We start from the raw sequence: 17,863 nt of genomic DNA on the forward strand, positions 1-17,863 counted from the left end.
ACTTTTAAAATTGCTCAGATAATGTCGAGGGTCTGTAGTGCCATCATAAAGATCCATATTTGGGCTTCGAAACTCTGGCTCATATGATTTCTTCTAAGAAAGGATCATCATTCCCTGGAGGAGTAGTATCTCGTTCAGTGCGAGATTTTCTGCTCTTGAGCTCAAACTCCAACATTTCTAATTTTTCTTCGAGTTTCCTTCGTCTTCATATTTCTCTCTGTAGGGACCGTTCAAACTCATGCTGTCACTCTAACTCGATCTCGGGCTATTCTAACCAACATTGATATTCGTGAACCAGTCCCGTGATTTCTATAGCTTCTCTGTTTCCTGATCCTTCAAGTATGTGAACTTGAGAGCCCAACCTTGGTCCTCCTAAGTCGCTTCTTCCTCCATTGTTAGCCAGACCTTTATCCCTTTCTAAATGTTGGGGTATATAGAGAGCTCAATCGTTGTTTAAACATTTCCTATTATGGGATTCTGAATCAGAGGTTGTTCATCCGTCTTCCAGTTGTTCTTCCGCCATGGTTTCGTGCTGACTTCTAGGTCCTCGACAACGACGCCAGTGTTCCTAGGATTACTTGAAACTGATGTAAGTGTTGGCTAAATGTGGGGTCCAAACTTCTTCTAGTGAAGGTCCCAACATCTTTCTCAACGAGGCAAAGTCGTCCGAGGTCTTTGATGGTGAGTGGGGAATGGTACCTATAAGGTTCTCTGATACTTAAGTTAACAAAGGGTTTTTGACAGATTTTTTATGAATTAAGGTTGAGAAATACCTGTATATGATGGGTAGGGGTGGAAAAAGGCCAGGCGGCCTGCCAGGGGCCTGCAGCCTGGCCTGTGTTTGGCCTGGCCTGTTATAAAATAGGTACAAGCCCAGACTCTTTTAAAAGCCTTAATACATTAATAGGCCAGGCCCAGGCTTACTAATTAGCCTTATAGGCCTGTCAGGCCTGTCTAGGCCTGTTAAAATATAATTAAATATATAAATAATTATTTATTATTAATAAAATTATGAGATATTTTAAATTTATTATATTTTATTATAAATATTTTTGTATATTTTAAATATGTTAAAAATTTAAAATTTTTTATAAATATTAAATATATGACATATTACATAATACTATTTTTATTAAAAAATAATTTTTTTAAATAATATTTTTATTTTTGTAAAAAAAAATTATCAGGCCTTTTAACAGGCTTCAGGCCAGGCCAGGCCAGGCTGAATAACAGGCCAGGCCAGGCTGAATAACAGGCCAGGCCTAGTACTTTATAAAGAACCTATAACAGGCTGCAGGCCAAGCTCAGGCCAATCAATTGTATGACAGGCCAGACCTGTTAAGAGCAAAGCCTGGCCTGGCCTGACCTGTTTCCACCCCTAATAATGGGGTATTTATAAAGTAAGAGTGACAGTCTTGCTATCATTCTATAACTTATCCACCTATAATAATGGATGGTTACTTCTCTTTTGTTTAGAGGTTGTTGAGATCCCATATTTAAAATTTTTGGCGCATTTATTGGGATGCACATTACAGTTAAGATTCTATATGCAAGTCGGACCTATCAAGTCAGGTAAGTTGGCGTAATAGATCTAAAATCTTGAATTTTATAAGTTGAGTCTTATTCATTTTAGCCTGGCTTTAATATTAGGATAGTTAGTACTTAGTAAGGCTTTCATGGTAGATGGAGGGTTTTAGAATATATTTGATTTGCATTTTTATTTTTAATATTTTTTATATTTTAAAGAAAATAAAATAATTAAAACGATAAAATTTTATTTTTTATTTTTACTTCATTTTTTATAAAATTTTAAAAATAAAAAATACTGAAAAAGAAAAATAAAAAATAAAAATGTAAACCAAATATAGTTTCGAAACATTTGTGCATTACACATGCAAGCTCTATAATTTTCTCTCTCTTTTCTCATTACATGGATTACGGCCAACGGGCACGTGAAAGAGGGAAAAAAAAAAAGAAAAAGAAAAAAGAGTAAAAGAAGAAGAAAGATTCCATTATGTTTTCGTTGAAAATTAGTAAAAGTAGCTGTCCCACATGATTTGGAAGAAAGCTATTAGAGATTCTTAAGTGACATCCCACAGAATGATGAATGCTATGACTAAGAGCAAAAAGAAGAAAACGACTTTAACTAAACATCTATCCTTCCGACACTCATCCCGTCTTCACCGTTATCCATGGAGGATCGGATCAAATAATATCAGAGAAAAATCTCAATCCATAATTTCAATTATGCTATTACCATACGTAGTAGTAGAATAATATAATGAACTGATATTAAATGTTCATATAATAACATTTAATTCACAAAATATTATGAACCCTCTTCTTTTTCTTTTTATAAAAGTAAAAGAACCCACTTTAATATGTACACAAGTTATCAGAACTTAGAATAATAAAAAATACTACTGAAACGATTGAGATTTGAGGCAGCATCTATAACGTCCGCAAAGCATACACCTAAGTATCTTCCGTTCTTTGGATGGGCCATTTTAAAAAAACTTCTTTAAAAATATGAGTCTACTAATATAATAGTAAATATGCAAGAATTGGTCAGAAGGCACCAAATTATGCTTGTGTCAATTTTTATATATATATTCTTCTTTTTTTTTTTTTTTGTCAACAAATAAAATATTAAAGGTGACCATCAATATCTTGATTGGCTCCATTGCTTACTAATCCAAAAGCATCTCTAAAATTGAGTGTTTTTCTCATGGTTCTCCTTCCTATCCCTCCATTCCCCTTTCTCATCATCGCAGCAAATTCCCCATAATCTATTTGTCCATCCTGCATCCACCACAAAACCAAACAAGTTAAGTTGGTATGACAAATACTAGTATGTTCTTGCCAAATCTTTGTTCATAATAATTAAAAACATATTTAAAATTATAAATAGATGTAAATATTCTTGGAGCATGCACTATACATGCTGATTATGATGATGAAGCTAGCATAACAAAAGAGGAGACATCGTAAGTAGGGGTGTCAAAAATCCCCAGCAGGTGGGGATCCCCGCGGGGACCGCCCCAAATGGGGCCCCGATGGTGGGGAATTTTCCCCGTGGGGATGGGGATGGGGAGCAAAATTCCCCCGAGACAGGCGCGGGGACCCGAGCGGGGATCCCCGCCCCATCCCCGATAATTCCCCGAATTGTTAAACTTACTTAAATACTCTTACTTTATTTCTAACATAGGGGGTATTTTAGTAATTTCACCCATTAAAAAACCTTAACCCTATATTCCCTTCTCACTTTTGTTGCTGCGCCCTCTCTAACTCTCTATTCCCATCCAAACCCCAACTCTCTAGACTCCAGTCACTCACTCACTCTCTACTTTGTTCAAACTTCAAAATCCTCACAGCTAGCCACCGGCCACTCTTGCGCCGTCATCCTAGCAGCTTCACCGCGTCGTTCTCTCTCCTCAGGCACGGCGTCCTTCTCCTCTCCACTTCTAGGTCTGCGTGTTTGCTTCCATTCTCGTCACTGTATGTTAACATATTTGTCTCTATTGTTTTAACAGAGAACATGGAGATGTTTGTTGGAAGTTTTATGCCGACAATGAAAGAATATTTGATGTTTGTTGCATTTTAAGATTTTATTTTATGGACTATGATTTGCTATGTTGTATTTCTGGACTTATAATCTTAGATAAGATATATTTGTGTGTTTGTAATAATAGTTTTTAGTTTGTTTTTTTGTTTTTTTTTTGATATTTTTTACTATAATTTCCATATGAATGTTAAACATAGGGAGATGGGGAATGGGGCCCCGCGGGGAACGCGGGGAATGCGGGGAACGGGGATGGGGACAATTATCCCCCCATGACGGGGAATGGGGCGGGGACGGGGATTAATTCTGGGGGCGGGGACGGGGAGTAGGGAAGCATCCCCCGCCCCCGCCCCCGCCCCGCCCCATTGACATCCCTAATCGTAAGAAAGAAAACAACACTTACATTGTCTTGATCTATTTCTTTGATCATGTCATCAATATGTATGTCATCTAAACCGAAGTCCTTACAAGCTTGTTGAATCTCATCAATGGTTATGTAGCCACTACCATCTTTGTCAAAATACGAGAATGCTGACAAAAGGTTTTCCTCTCTCTCCAGCTTATTTAAATGAACAGTTGCAGCAATGAATTCACCATAATCAATTGTCCCACTTTTATCAATATCCGCCTGTCACAGTCAAAATAATAAGATATTCTATGCGCAAATTCAAAATTTGAAGGCAAAGACGAAGAAAGATCATATCATCAAAATGGAGTAAACTACAAATTAATCCAAAGATAAAAGTATACAAAATAAATATTTTAGCTTACTGCATCCATCAGATCCTTGATTTCAGACTCCATAAGTTCGGATCCTACTCGCTTTAAGCCTTCCTTTAACTCATCAAATGTTATGGTTCCGCTGCTGTCTGTGTCAATCATCTTGAATAACTCTTTAAGGCCGCCGATTTCTTCCTCAGAAAGCCGCTCGGCAATAACCTAGGAAGGACCAAGCAAAGCTGTTAAACTGTTTGGTATTGGGATTAGATAAGCAGAAATGACTTTAACTTCCCAGCCATGATCCCATGACTCATGTTAGCTTCCCAATTTTTTTATTCAATTACTTAGCAACAACCAAAATTTGCATGAAAAGAATAAGTTCAAGTTCCTGCAGATTTGGACCAGAGCAAGCCCTGTCTTCCAATTTTTGGACTCGTGAATAAAAAGTAATGTAAAAAATTATATGAAATCAGGTTGTCCCATAGTCCACATCCAATACTCATACCAGACAGAATTCACAAGTGAGAACCAAAATTAAGAAATGAAAATCCAAAAAGGCATGTATTACAGGCTTATAAAAAATTCAGTAAACAATATCTAGACTGTTTGAAGGCTTTGAACTTTGAAGTGAAGAACAGCTTCTCTATCTATGAAATGGATCTAATTGATGAAAGCTGTCAAGAAAATCATTAGGATAAAATACGATTTTTCCAGTCCAAACATGTTGAATTTTCAATTTCCAATGCATCTAATCCTTGTATTAGAAAATATCTTTAAAAACTTAATGCTGCAGCCAACTTATGTATCATTTGAAAAATGAGTATCACATTCCTTGAACTTAAAGGGTAGGTAAGGCCGTAAGGGATAGCTGTCTTTCTAGAAATTTAATCCCTGATTGGGGGCATCTTCCTTTCCAGCAGGCACAAAATGCCCATACACCGATCTAAGAAACCCCCTACAGCCATGTGAGACATTCATGTATAATGCTCAAAATAAGAATAGCAAGATTCTCTGGCATCTTGCTTAGGAATCGAGAAACTTTTTTATGGGTCTTTTTCAAAAGAATTCATTTAATATGACAATAACAGCCTTTCAGAGGACCTGAAATACCACTTTGAAATCTTCTTAACCCAGTATCAAATTTTTTTCCTTAAAAAAACACCCTTTTTTTTTGTTATATTAGAAAAGCAGATGACTGGGATATTCGTAGTGATTATTAGAACAAAGAACTCATCTAGACTTAGGAAAAGGTACACAGAAGCCTTACACGCAAAGCCATCTTTTTCAGCTTATTCATTGCAGAGAATTGCTTCAGTCTAGACAAAACTGCAGAGTCAAGAGGTTTATCTGGTGCAATGTTGTCATCAACAATCCATGGGTGGCCTGAAACAAAGAAGAATGGTAGTTTCACAGACTTGTAATATGTATAAATCTTAACAGCTGTTAACCTATTTGAAATACTAGTGCTGAAAAACTCAGCATGCTATGAAAACGGTTCACCATAAAATTTACTAGACTTACGAAGTACTTCATGTGCTGTGAGCCTGGTTTTTGGATTTTGATCAAGCATTTTCCGAATTAGATCCTTGGCGCTGTCCGAAATGCTAGGCCAGGGCTCAGACTGAAAATCAATTCTTCCTAGTAAAATCTGTCGGAAGATCCCAGGTTCAGTTTCTGAAGGTGAAATTTTCAGAACAATATTAGCAATGATAAAAGGAGAAACAATGAAGAAAAAAGCTGAATCCTGATGCTCCCAAATTGATATGCATATACCTACCAGCCCAAAATGGTGGCACCCCACTTAATAAGATGTACAAAATAACCCCTGCACTCCACACATCTGATTCTGGTCCATAGTGCTTGCGCAAGACCTCTGGTGCAACATAGTATGGGCTCCCAACGACATCACAAAACGATTCACCTGAAAACTTATATCACTTCATCAGGCATGAGAGGTAGAACATATTCAAATCATAGCAATAAGACAAGATTGCATATCTATGATTTGTTAAACAAATAAACCCAAACTTTCATCAGATAGAAAGCCAAAAGATTTGATGTCTGTAGACACCAAATTCATTGGACAGAGCAACTACAGCCAAGAACATAACCAGATTCACCCGAATTCATCCAATTGAGAACACAGAAATAATTACTACCCAAATGTTTAGAAAAGATAAGACAAGAGAACCCACCAGGCTTATAGAAGACAGACAATCCAAAATCTGTGGCTTTGAGCTTAGCATCTTCGTCAACGCTATCGAACAAGAAATTCTCAGGCTTGAGGTCCCTATGCATGACCCCAAGAGAGTGGCAAGATTCAACAACCTCAACAATGGTCTTGATAAGCTTTGCTGCTTGTCTCTCACTGTAGTGACCCTTGTGAACGATCCTATCGAAGAGCTCGCCGCCTTCACAGAGCTCCATAACGAGATGAACGGCAAGGCTGTCCTCGAAGGTGCCATGGATTCGAACCACGTTGGGGTGTTCTGAAAGATGGTGCATTATCTGAATCTCTCTCCAAACGTCGTCGTAGTCTTCTTTGCAGAAGAGCTTGCGCTTTGGGATGGACTTGCAGGCGAAGATGCGACCCGTGGACTTTTCGGTGCAGTGGAAGGTTGTTCCGAATTGACCTTGACCCAGTTTTCTTCCAAGCGCGTACAGTTCCGTCAGCCTCGGGGTTCGGTGTGGGAGAACCCACGCTGGCTTCAACGGTGCCGCTGTGCTTCCCGCTTTCGACATTGCCTGATCTGGAACAAACACGCACACAGAAGAAAGCGATGAACTTTAATCGATTCTGTGTGTCAGATAGTTTTCGTTTCCGTACTGTTATTATTACTGTGCAGTGTTTATCTATTTTGACTCAGACTAAGATGAGGAAGAACAAGAAGAAGTGAAGAAATGGGTGAGCGGTGAACATGTTTATTGTGTTTTCTCTCTCTCTTGCGCTTCCGCAGACACCATGTTTTTTTCCCTTTTTGGCGCATTCTTTCTTTCTCTCTCTACTATTATGTTATTTTTTTTATAAAATAAGAAAAAATATTATTTTTAATAAATTATTGATGCACTGAAATCAAATGTTAACATTAAGATTATATTTCTAATTAATCTCATGAATTTCCATTGTATTGGATGGCTAGTACTATTTGCTAATAAAATAGAGCACCACTTTTAATAGCGTATTTCAATGTTTAGTTTTAATTTAGATGGAATTTAATTTTGAACTCACTATATGCTATAAAATATTTAACATGAATAAAATCTGAGCTTTAAGATTTTTAATTGCTGTTCATTGAATTGGTCAAATACAAGTTGTGGACTTGTGGAATTTCCTCAAATGAAATTATACCCTGCTTCTCTGCTCTACCACTTGTGTTTCGTGTCTATTTCTATGGGCTCTACTTTGAAAGTTTGGTGTGGACAAATAATTCATTGATGATGTGTTTCGGATAAACCTCTCTCCATCTCTTCGTCCACTTGAAAGTTCAAACCTTCAAAAAAAACTAAATAAAAAAGTAAAAACTTATAAAAATACTTTATACACTTATACAAGTTTATATATGGTAATACCTTGAATTTCCATTTAACCTTTAAACAAATTTTAATATTAAAATTTTAAATGAATAAATCAATTTTATCAAATTTATATCAAATCAAATAATTTTAGGATTTAAATTTTACTTTGATTTTATATTTTACATATTTAATTTATTTTTTTAATTTTATGTAAAAATTTCAATTTTTCCTATCTTGCTATATATCTCTCTACCTTCCGTAAATCCGTAACATTAACATAGCAATGTCATCTTGCCTAGTCTTGGAGTCATTCACTCATTCGACTTATTATGAGAAATGTCGTTATATAGACCCATTCTTTTTTAATCTAATCTTATAAATAATTATTTTAATTAAATTGTATATGAAGGATGAATCATGCGATGGAATTGGCCACATATCCTGTTGAATGAATACAAAAGCCTGAGTCAGATAATGTCTTTTGATTTTATTTGTTTATTTGTTGATTCCTTTTGTTAGACTTGTATTTTGAATTGTAGTGGGTTTCTCATAGAGACGATAATTAGTTAATAGTGGAACAGTTAATATTTTGTATTGATAGTTGAAGCTGGTGGAATAATTTGATAGATTGATTAAATTATTAATTTTTAACTGTACCTATATTTCTATCTTAGTTAAATACTGCACTGTTTAGTGATTTGCGGGCTTAGTCACGTGCTATTCAGTACTATACCATAATCGCTATGCAATTTAGCAATTAAGTTCAAAGAAAGTGATCAAACAAATACTATGATTTCTTTTTGTTCTTTTATTTTTCTCCCCACCACATGCATGAACAAAGATAAAGAATTGACCGTACGTATGACCAATAACAATACGGTTTTCCAGTTAAAATATGCATAATGGGAATTTTTTGCATAATCCCTCATGGAAAACTAATAGAATAAAAGAAATTTCAAGCACGTGAGTACACCTTTCTGCTATGGTATTAGTAGCAGGAATCGATAATTGAAGAACATGATTTATTGGAACCGATGAAGGTGACACACAGTTAGTATTCAGGAATGAGTGAATGAATGATCCCTTCTTAAGAAATGAGATTTGTTAATAAGATATTTTTAAGAAAGAAAAGATTGATCGTTATGATTCAATTTAAAAAAAAAATTGTAAAATTGAATATTACAAAGTATTTGTTTAATAACATTTACTATCTTCAAATTCATTAAATCAATCAAAATGAATTTGTGTATAAATATATATTGATTAATTTATTTTTAATATGTATTTAATATTTTAATATATATTTTATATAAATAATTAATTTGATAATTAATTATTTATGTTTGTTTATATATTATATAATATTAATTTTGTATGAATATCTATTTTTTTTGGTAGAAGTAGATTTTCTCATTTTTTTAATTGTTTAATAAAGTATGATCTTTTATCTTATATATTTTAAATAATGAGTTGTTGTAAATGTGAATTGGCTATTTGATCAACGCAAGTTAGTTGTATTAATATTTACTAACAAAATTCATTTTTATTATATGCAGGGTGTACACGCGTGCTTCACTAACGCAAATATTTTTTTTGTGTTCCTTCTTTTTTATTGTGTTCTTCCTTTTCCTCTTCGCATTCTTCTTTCTTCGTCACATTCCTTCTTCTTCTTCGCGTATTTTTCTCTATCGTCATTCTTTTATTGCTGCAATTTTTCTTTTCCTCTTTTTTTTTTCCTTCTAATTTTGCATCATTGATTTTTCTTCTTTTTTTTAACTTTATTCCTCTTAAAAGAGTAAAACAAGAAGAATTATGAGAAAATGAAATAAGAAGAAAAATATGAAAAAGAAGAAGCAGTCGAAGAGGAGGAGGAGAAAGAGGAAGAGTTTTGAATTATGCAGAACTTATCAGAATAAATATACATCAAATTTTCTTAGTTTTTACATAAAAATTTTGCTACAAAAGCATAAAAATGTCTTCTTTAATGTTGTATTTTTTTCTTCTTCTTTTATTCCTTATATCTTTCTTTCTTTTAGTTAAATGAATATAGGTTCATCCTCTTTTTAATAATTTTGTAGCATTATGTATTTTTTCTTATTTATTTGATTTTTTTGTTTTTATTCTTGTTAAAAGAGTAAAACAAGAAGCTTGAGAAGGTAAAACAAAAAGGAAAAGATGAATAAGAAAAAAAGAAGAAGAAACAACACAAGATGAGGAGGAGGAAGAGAAAGAGGAAGAGTTTTGAATTATGCAAAACTTATCAAAATAAAAATACACTGAAATTTCTTAATAAAATACATAAATTTCTTAATTTTGATACCGAAATTTTGCTACAAAAGTACAAAAATATCTTTTTTAATGCTGCATTGTTTTCTTCTTTTTTTTCTTATATCTTTCTTTCTTTCTTTTAGTTGAATGAATGTAGGTTCATCATTTTCTAGTAATTTTATATCATCATATGTTATTTTACTTTGTTTGATTTTTTGTTTTTATTCTTATTAAGAGAGTAAAATAAGAAACTTGATAATGTAAAACAAGAAAGAAAAGATGTAACACCCTACCACACAAAATCTTATGCTTAAGCCATAAGACATAGGTGGTGAGGTATTACAACCTCTAAAAGTAATATATATATATATATATATATATATATATATATATATATATATATATATATATATATATATATATACTTGAAAGAATATAATATTCGAGGAGTCTTGAAGGCTAAGTAAAACAAAATCGCAAAAATTAAAAGCGCAATGCTCAAGAATAAGGATTACTTACGTACAAAGAAAACTAAGGTTCATAATATATATAATGAGAATAGAGGGTCAAGAGTACAAAATAACAAGCTCCTAACTCAACCTGTGAAACTAAGGCTGGCCGGAGAATATTTACAAACATATATATATATATATATATATATATATATATATATATATATATATATATATATATATATATATATATCAAACCCATAACCCAGAATATACATAAGACACCCTAATTCTCCATATTCCTCTAAGAGGCACAAAATAAAACAAGTCATTAGGAGAGTTCTATACATATGGTCATATATAAACAGTACACAAAATAATATCCCAAAAGATTCACTTTGCTGCAGAGAACTCCAGATGCCTAGCGAGGTACCTCTCGACCTGCATCTGAAAAACACAAATATCCATATAGAATGAGAACCAGGGGTTCTCAGCATAGTAAAGGTGTCGCATACATAAGATATAAGGTATTGGAAAATCCAAAGGTAATCGTAGAATGCCGACACTCAAATTATAAATCTTAAAGAACTAAAATAGAAACTATAAAATCAGGGTGGTTCTCTAAGGTTCTTAAACTTAACCAAATTCTAACTAAAATCCTCAACTATTTATCCTTCCTCCACTGTCCTCCAAAACACTAGTAGATCCACATAGACAAACAATCAGACAAAGCAAACACAAGTAGAATACAGATATGGCAGGTAGCAAATATAGCAGGTAAGCATAATAATCACATAGGCAAGCCCAATTAATGCACAATCAAACAAAGCACACATATGCATATGATGTATGTCTATCATACTGGCCGTGAGCTCACGTGTCGGTTACTTTGCCAGAACTCGACACACCCGATAGCTAACCCGGATATCATCTCTCTGACATGCCTCTACACTCTTGGGATATAGTGCCTGTCACACTCTCGGGATATAGTGTCCATCACACTCATGGGATATAGTGTCCGTCATATTTTCTGGGATAAAGTGTTCCCACACTCTTGGGATATAGCATCTGCCACGCTTTCGGGATATAGTACCCGTCACACTCATGGGATATAGTACCCGACACACTTCCTAGGGTAAGGTGCTCCCACACTCTTGGGATATAACGCCCGCTACGCTCTCGGGATATAGTGTCGTCATACTCATGGTATATAGTGTCCGGCACACCTTACAACAGAGAGAAACCCAACAGAATCATCATCATCAACCATCCCAATCAAAGTTCAGTTATCATATCCATTTATAATCATTATGGCCAAATATTCATCAATTACATAACACTTTCACATTTCTCAACCATGATTCATCATATTTTCAAGCTTTCTTCTCTTCCAAGCTACCATTCCTTCCTAACTTCACCTAATCACTAAGCATACAACTAAGGTTTAGGGGCTAAAAGAGTAAAAATAGAGATCTAGAGGTTTAAAATTATATTTTAAAACACAAAACTCACTTTGCTGATTTCAGGGGCCACGCATACGCGTGGGCGTATTTTTCTTGCTCGCGTACGCATGCACTTTGCTTGTGTACGCGAGATGCCCAACCCAAAGGGTTGGTCGCGTTGCGTGTAGGTGGTCGCGTACGCAAGATATGCAGAGTGGCAAAAATGCTGAATGCTGCAGAATTTCAGTTTTGTACTCCAAACTTCCGACGCGCATAACGTTGTCGTTTTAAAACATTTTTCATCCGTTCTTTGAACGGCGTAAACTTCACGAACCCAATTTTCATATGAAATAAGTTTGAAATAATTTAGGGGTCTGAAAGCCGAGTTATGACTCGCCAAAGTTCAACCAAAAATTAGTTTTCACAAAAGTTCTTAAACCTCTATTTTCACCAAAATCAAACTCAATACCAACACTCATACAACTAGTACCACAACATGCCATTTATAGCACCACAATCTCCACATCCTACCACAATCAACCATACCTCAATATTACACAATCTCATATATAATTTTTCAATTAACCAACAAGATCATCAATAATTCATCACACACACACACACACATATATTCATTCTTAACACCTTGTCAATCATCATTAAATCATCATCTAGTATTCTATTTTCATCACCATCATCAATCACTAAACCAATGCTCAACCTATTTTCATCATAAACAATAATCACCAACAAATATTCAATCCATATCAACAATTAACATTAAAGGTACTAAGTATTTAACATACTCATCCATTTTCACCTATCCTATGGTAATCTAGTCTAAGTTTTTACAAGACATTATATATTAAATACGAGAAACCAAAATCATACTTTAGCCGATTTCTCCCCTAAGCCAAAACACCCAAATTGACGAGGTCACATGCCTCCAATACCGAAACCTCAATATCCAAGGCTCAAACAAGCTTCTAATCTCTTCAAATGAGTTCCAATCTCACCTATACACTACCTAACATATATTATCACATTTATATACCAAATATCAATACCTAACACATATACTCAAGGGATTTACTAGGTTTGGGGGGGTTTCTCACCTTCATCGTGTCTCAAGCTAACAAAAATTTGCTAATTCCTCAAGCTAATCGGATCCTATAACATCAAAATTCAAAGATCTCAATACCTCACAACATGCAGATTTTTAAAATTAAGGGAAGAGAAATTGAAAATGAAAATGTGGCTTCCTTACCTAATGGAGTACTGAGCTTTGTAGAGCTCGTCACTATGGACACATGGCCGTAAACGGTGCGATGATCGGAGCTCAGAGTGAAAAGATATGTGAAATTAAGTGTGAGGTTAGGTTTTGGAAACTCTCCCTTCTCCTTCCATGAGTGTGCAGCGTGAGTTTTGTCTTGAGGAAGAAGAAAAACAGCTGAGCTCCTGCCTTTAAATGAGAATGGGTTGGGCCTTAGGCCCAATACGGGCCCTGATCACCACTTCTGGACCGGGATGAGAAGCACACAAAGGAGCGAGAGCATGCATTCATTTTTCAACAAGTTCATCACATGGAATAGCTCCTTGAGACAATTCGTGAAGCAGTATCACAATTGCCTAGCAAGCAGAAAGCAAGCAGAGAGAGAATTTGATGCTGCAGATTTTTATATCGTGATACTGTGCGCAACAAAATCAGCAATAGAGGCACAATTTTAGCATCTATTATTTGACAAGGTCATGGCGGAGATGGGAGAATATTAAGAGAGAAGCAAAGGAAAAAGTTTGTTAACCCACGAAGAAGCGACATTAAGCAATGTGAATAACCTTCAAAGCCTACCACGTGTCAAAACAAGAGGTCAGCCCAAGAACAGACTTGGATCAAACCTGAAAAAAAGATCTCAAATACCATGAAGAAAAAGAAAAAGACAGCTCCAAGCAAGGTAAAATTGACTTGCTTTTGATTAGTTAAAAATTCAATTGTTCATTTTGCTAATATACAATTAATTATGTCTTTTGTAGTTGAACCTTTTAGACTCCGGATCATCGATTCAGTCAAGCTCCACTCTTTACAATGAATCATATATGAATTATCCAAGAGATGATTGTACAAGTTTTAGTTTTTATTAATGTAAATTTTTGTTCATCCATGAGCAAATTTCGGTTCACCATGGTTATAGCATGGTTAATTTTTTACTGTTGTTAGTCTTTAATGAATAGTCACTTTTTTGTGAAATTCTATATTGATATATGCATTTTTTCAATTCGTGTAGTGTATTAATTTCTAAGTTGAATAATTAGAATTTATTTTGAGAAACGGGAATCAAATGTAGTGCTAGTTGGTGCACGAATTTGTGATTCGCACAACTAACCAGCAAGTGCACTGGGTCGTCCAAGTAATACCTTACGTGAGTAAGGGTCGATCCCACGGAGATTATTGGCTTGAAGCAATCAATATTTATTTTATTTGTCTTAGTCAGGATGTCAAAGAAAATTGTTTGGATTACTTGAACAATAGAGTTACTTGTTTATAAAGGATTGTGGAATATGTTGGAGTTTTGGAGATGCTTTGTCCTTTGACTTCAACTCTTCCTTGAAATCCTCTTCTCACACGCAGATTCCTTCCATGGCAAGCTCTATGTAGGGTGTCACCGTTGTCAGTGGCTACTTCCCATCCTCTCAGTGAAAACGTTCCTATGCTCTGTCACAGCACGGCTAATCATCTGTCGGTTCTCAATCAGGTTGGAATAGAATCCATTGATTCTTTTGCGTCTGTCACTAACGCCCAGCCCTCAGGAGTTTGAAGCACGTCACAGTCATTCAATCCCAGAATCCTACTCGGAATACCACAGACAAGGTTTAGACTTTCCGGATTCTCATGAATGCCGCCATCAATCCGGCCTATACCACGAAGATTCTGTTGGGGAATCTAAGAGATATTCATTCAGTCTGATGTAGAATGGAGGTGGTTGTCAGGCACACGTTCATAGATTGAGGAAGGTGATGAGTGTCACAGATCATCACCTTCTTCACAATTAAGCGCGAATAAACATCTTAGATAAGAACAAGCGTGTTTGAATGGAAAACAAAGGAATTGTATTAAATCATCGAGACGCTGCAGAGCTCCTCACCCCCAACAATGGAGTTTAGAGACTCATGCCATCACAAAGTATGTAATTCAGATCTGAAAATGTCATGAGGTACAAGATAAGTCTGTAAAAGTTGTTTAAATAGTAAACTAGTAACCTAGGTTTACAGAAAAATGAATAAACTAAGATAATTGGTGCAGAAATCCACTTCTGGGGCCCACTTGGTGTGTGCTGGGGCTGAGACTAAAGCTTTCCACGTGTAAAGGCCTTTCTTGGCGTCAAACTCCAGGTTTTGACGTGTTTTGGGCGTTCAACTCCGGATCATGACGTTTTTCTGGCGTTTAACTCCAGACAGCAGCGTGTACTTGGCGTTCAATGCCAAGTTACGTCGTCTATCCTTGCGCAAAGTATGGACTATTATATATTGCTGGAAAGCCCTGGATGTCTACTTTCCAACGCCGTTGAGAGCGCGCCAATTGGACTCCTGTAGCTCCAGAAAATTCATTTCGAGTGCAGGGAGGTCAGGATCCAACAGCATCAGCAGTCCTTTTTCAGCCTAAGTCAGATTTTTGCTCAGCTCCCTCAATTTCAGCCAGAAAATACCTGAAATCACAGAAAAACACACAAACTCATAGTAAAGTCCAGAAATATGATTTTTGCTTAAAAACTAATATTATTTTACTAAAAACTAACTGAAACATGCTAAAATCTACATGAAATTACCCCCAAAAAGCGTACAAAATATCCGCTCATCACAACACCAAACTTAAACTGTTGCTTGTCCTCAAGCAACTAGATGAATGAAATAGGTTCTAACAGAAATTAAGAAGTAATAATATTTTAGAGTTTTAAATGAAGCTCATATTCTTATTAGATGAGCGGGGCTTGTAGCTTTTTGTCTCTGAACAGTTTTGGCATCTCCCTGTATCTTTTGAATTTCAGAATGATTGGCATCCTTAGGAACTCAGAATTCAGATAGTATTATTGACTCTCCTAGTGTAGTATGTTGATTCTTGAACACAGCTATTTATGAGTCTTGGCCGTGGCCCTAAGCACTTTGTCTTCCAGTATTACCACCGGATACATAAATGCCACAGACACATAACTGGGTGAACCTTTTCAGATTGTGACTCAGCTTTGCTAGAGTCCCCAGTCAGTGGTGTCCAGAGCTCTTAAGCACACTCTTTTGCTTTGGATTACGACTTTAACCACTCAGTCTCAAGTTTTTCACTTGGACCTTCATGACACAAGCACATGGTTAGGGACAGCTTGGTTTAGCCGCTTAGGCCTGGATTTTATTTCCTTGGGCCCTCCTATCCATAGATGCTCAAAGCCTTGGATCCCCTTTTTTTTTTTTTTTTACTCTTGGCTAGTGCTCATGGCTTGTGAATATTTGTGTTTTTTTTTTTGACTGCTTTTTCTTGCTTCAAGAATCAATTTCATGATTTTTCAGATCATCAATAATATTTTTCGTGTTCTTCATCCTTTCAGGAGCCAATATTCATCAAATTCAAAGTACAATTTATGCACTGTTCAAGCATTCATTCAAAGAACAACAAGTATTACCACCACATATAATTAATTATAGTCTTTATTACTAAGAACTCAAAAATATAAATTACTTCTTTATCTTAAAAAATCTACTACTTTATTCATGCCTGATGATGATGAGAAAAATAAATTATAGCTTAATTGGAAATAAAATCAAAATAGATATGCTAAGTACTACTACTCCTATATAACTTCTAAGGTAAAATCCTATAATAATACTATCACAGAGTTAAAGCTGGAATTAGAACTTAACAACCTGTATTTTGGGAAGTGGATGTTCCTTTAGTCTGTGGGATGCCTTCAAGAATTAATGTCTGATGCTTCAGCTCCCTTAAGTTCACATCCTTGCTCTTCCTGTTCTCTTAGGTGCCATGATCTTAATGAGTTTTAGCTCAGTGATCATGGCAAATCACACCAAACTTAGAGGTTTGCTTGTCCTCAAGCAAAAGAAAGGAAAGGAGAGGAGTAGAAAGAGAGGTATTTTCATAAAAAGATAAGATGAGTTGAAAAAGATATTAAAAATATTTGAAAAAGAATTGGATTGGAAAAAGATTTGTGTTTATAAATTAAGATACATTTGATATTTTTGAAAAAAGGGATTTTAGAAATTAGGGTTCTTAGAAAACCAATTTGATTTCGAAGGATGATATTTTGAAACATGTTTATGCAAGAAATCATGAGTTGAAACTTAAAAATTTAGAAAAATTGTAAAAAAAAAACGAATTTTACCTCCTCCCCACCATCCTGGCGTTAAACGCCTAGGATGCTAGCAAACTGGCGTTAAACGCCCAGAAGGTGCATCTTTCTGGCGTTTAACGCCCAGAAGATGCTCCTTTCTGGCGTTTAACGCCCAGATGGCTACCCTTACTGGCGTTAAACGCCCAGTGGGAGCTTCTTTTGGGCGTTTAACGCCCAAAGTATTTCTTACTGGCTTTTTCATGTCAGTGAGCTTCCAAATTTCCCTGTAACTCTGTGACTTCAACCAATTGCTATTTCACCTTTTGAAGATACTTGGACTCAAACCTGTAAAGAAATAATTAATTAATTAATACGAATAAAATTAAATTTTGTGATTGGCTGGGTTGCCTTCCAGCAAGCGCTTCTTTAATGTCATTAGCTGGACTGATTTTTAATCAAGTCTCAGTTTTGAGCATTCTTGCTCAAAATTGCCTTCAAGATAATGTTTGACTCTTTGTCCATTAACAATGAACTTTTTGTTAGAGTCATTATCCTGAAGCTCTATGTATCCATATG

At 35.3% G+C, this 17,863-nt stretch overlaps 1 protein-coding gene across 1 annotated transcript; it reads right to left on the reverse strand.

Annotated features, from left to right (window-relative positions):
* Positions 1-2,408: 2,408 nt before the first annotated feature.
* Positions 2,409-7,276, reverse strand: LOC130968248 (calcium-dependent protein kinase SK5). The gene is made up of 7 exons (XM_057893425.1): positions 6,478-7,276; positions 6,060-6,203; positions 5,804-5,956; positions 5,550-5,665; positions 4,334-4,501; positions 3,966-4,190; positions 2,409-2,802 (listed from the first exon to the last, which is right to left on the reverse strand). Exons 1-7 carry the CDS (start codon positions 7,022-7,024, stop codon positions 2,650-2,652), a joined length of 1,506 nt encoding a protein of 501 aa, XP_057749408.1. The 5' UTR covers positions 7,025-7,276; the 3' UTR covers positions 2,409-2,649.
* Between the last annotated feature and the right edge of the window lie 10,587 nt (positions 7,277-17,863).

This window comes from Arachis stenosperma, chromosome 3, assembly GCF_014773155.1.
Source record: "Arachis stenosperma cultivar V10309 chromosome 3, arast.V10309.gnm1.PFL2, whole genome shotgun sequence".
Lineage (NCBI taxonomy): Eukaryota > Viridiplantae > Streptophyta > Magnoliopsida > Fabales > Fabaceae > Arachis > Arachis stenosperma.

What these genes read in the sequence shown, in the direction of transcription:
- LOC130968248 (XM_057893425.1), bottom strand. Translation starts at nt 7,024, where the DNA reads ATGTCGAAAGCGGGAAGCACAGCGGCACCGTTGAAGCCAGCGTGGGTT. An exon ending in GTCTGTCTTCTATAAGCCTG is followed by an intron (nt 6,204 to 6,477) that starts GTGGGTTCTCTT and finishes ATAAGTTTTCAG; the next exon opens with GTGAATCGTTTTGTGATGTC. An exon ending in GGTGCCACCATTTTGGGCTG is followed by an intron (nt 5,957 to 6,059) that starts GTAGGTATATGC and finishes TTTCACCTTCAG; the next exon opens with AAACTGAACCTGGGATCTTC.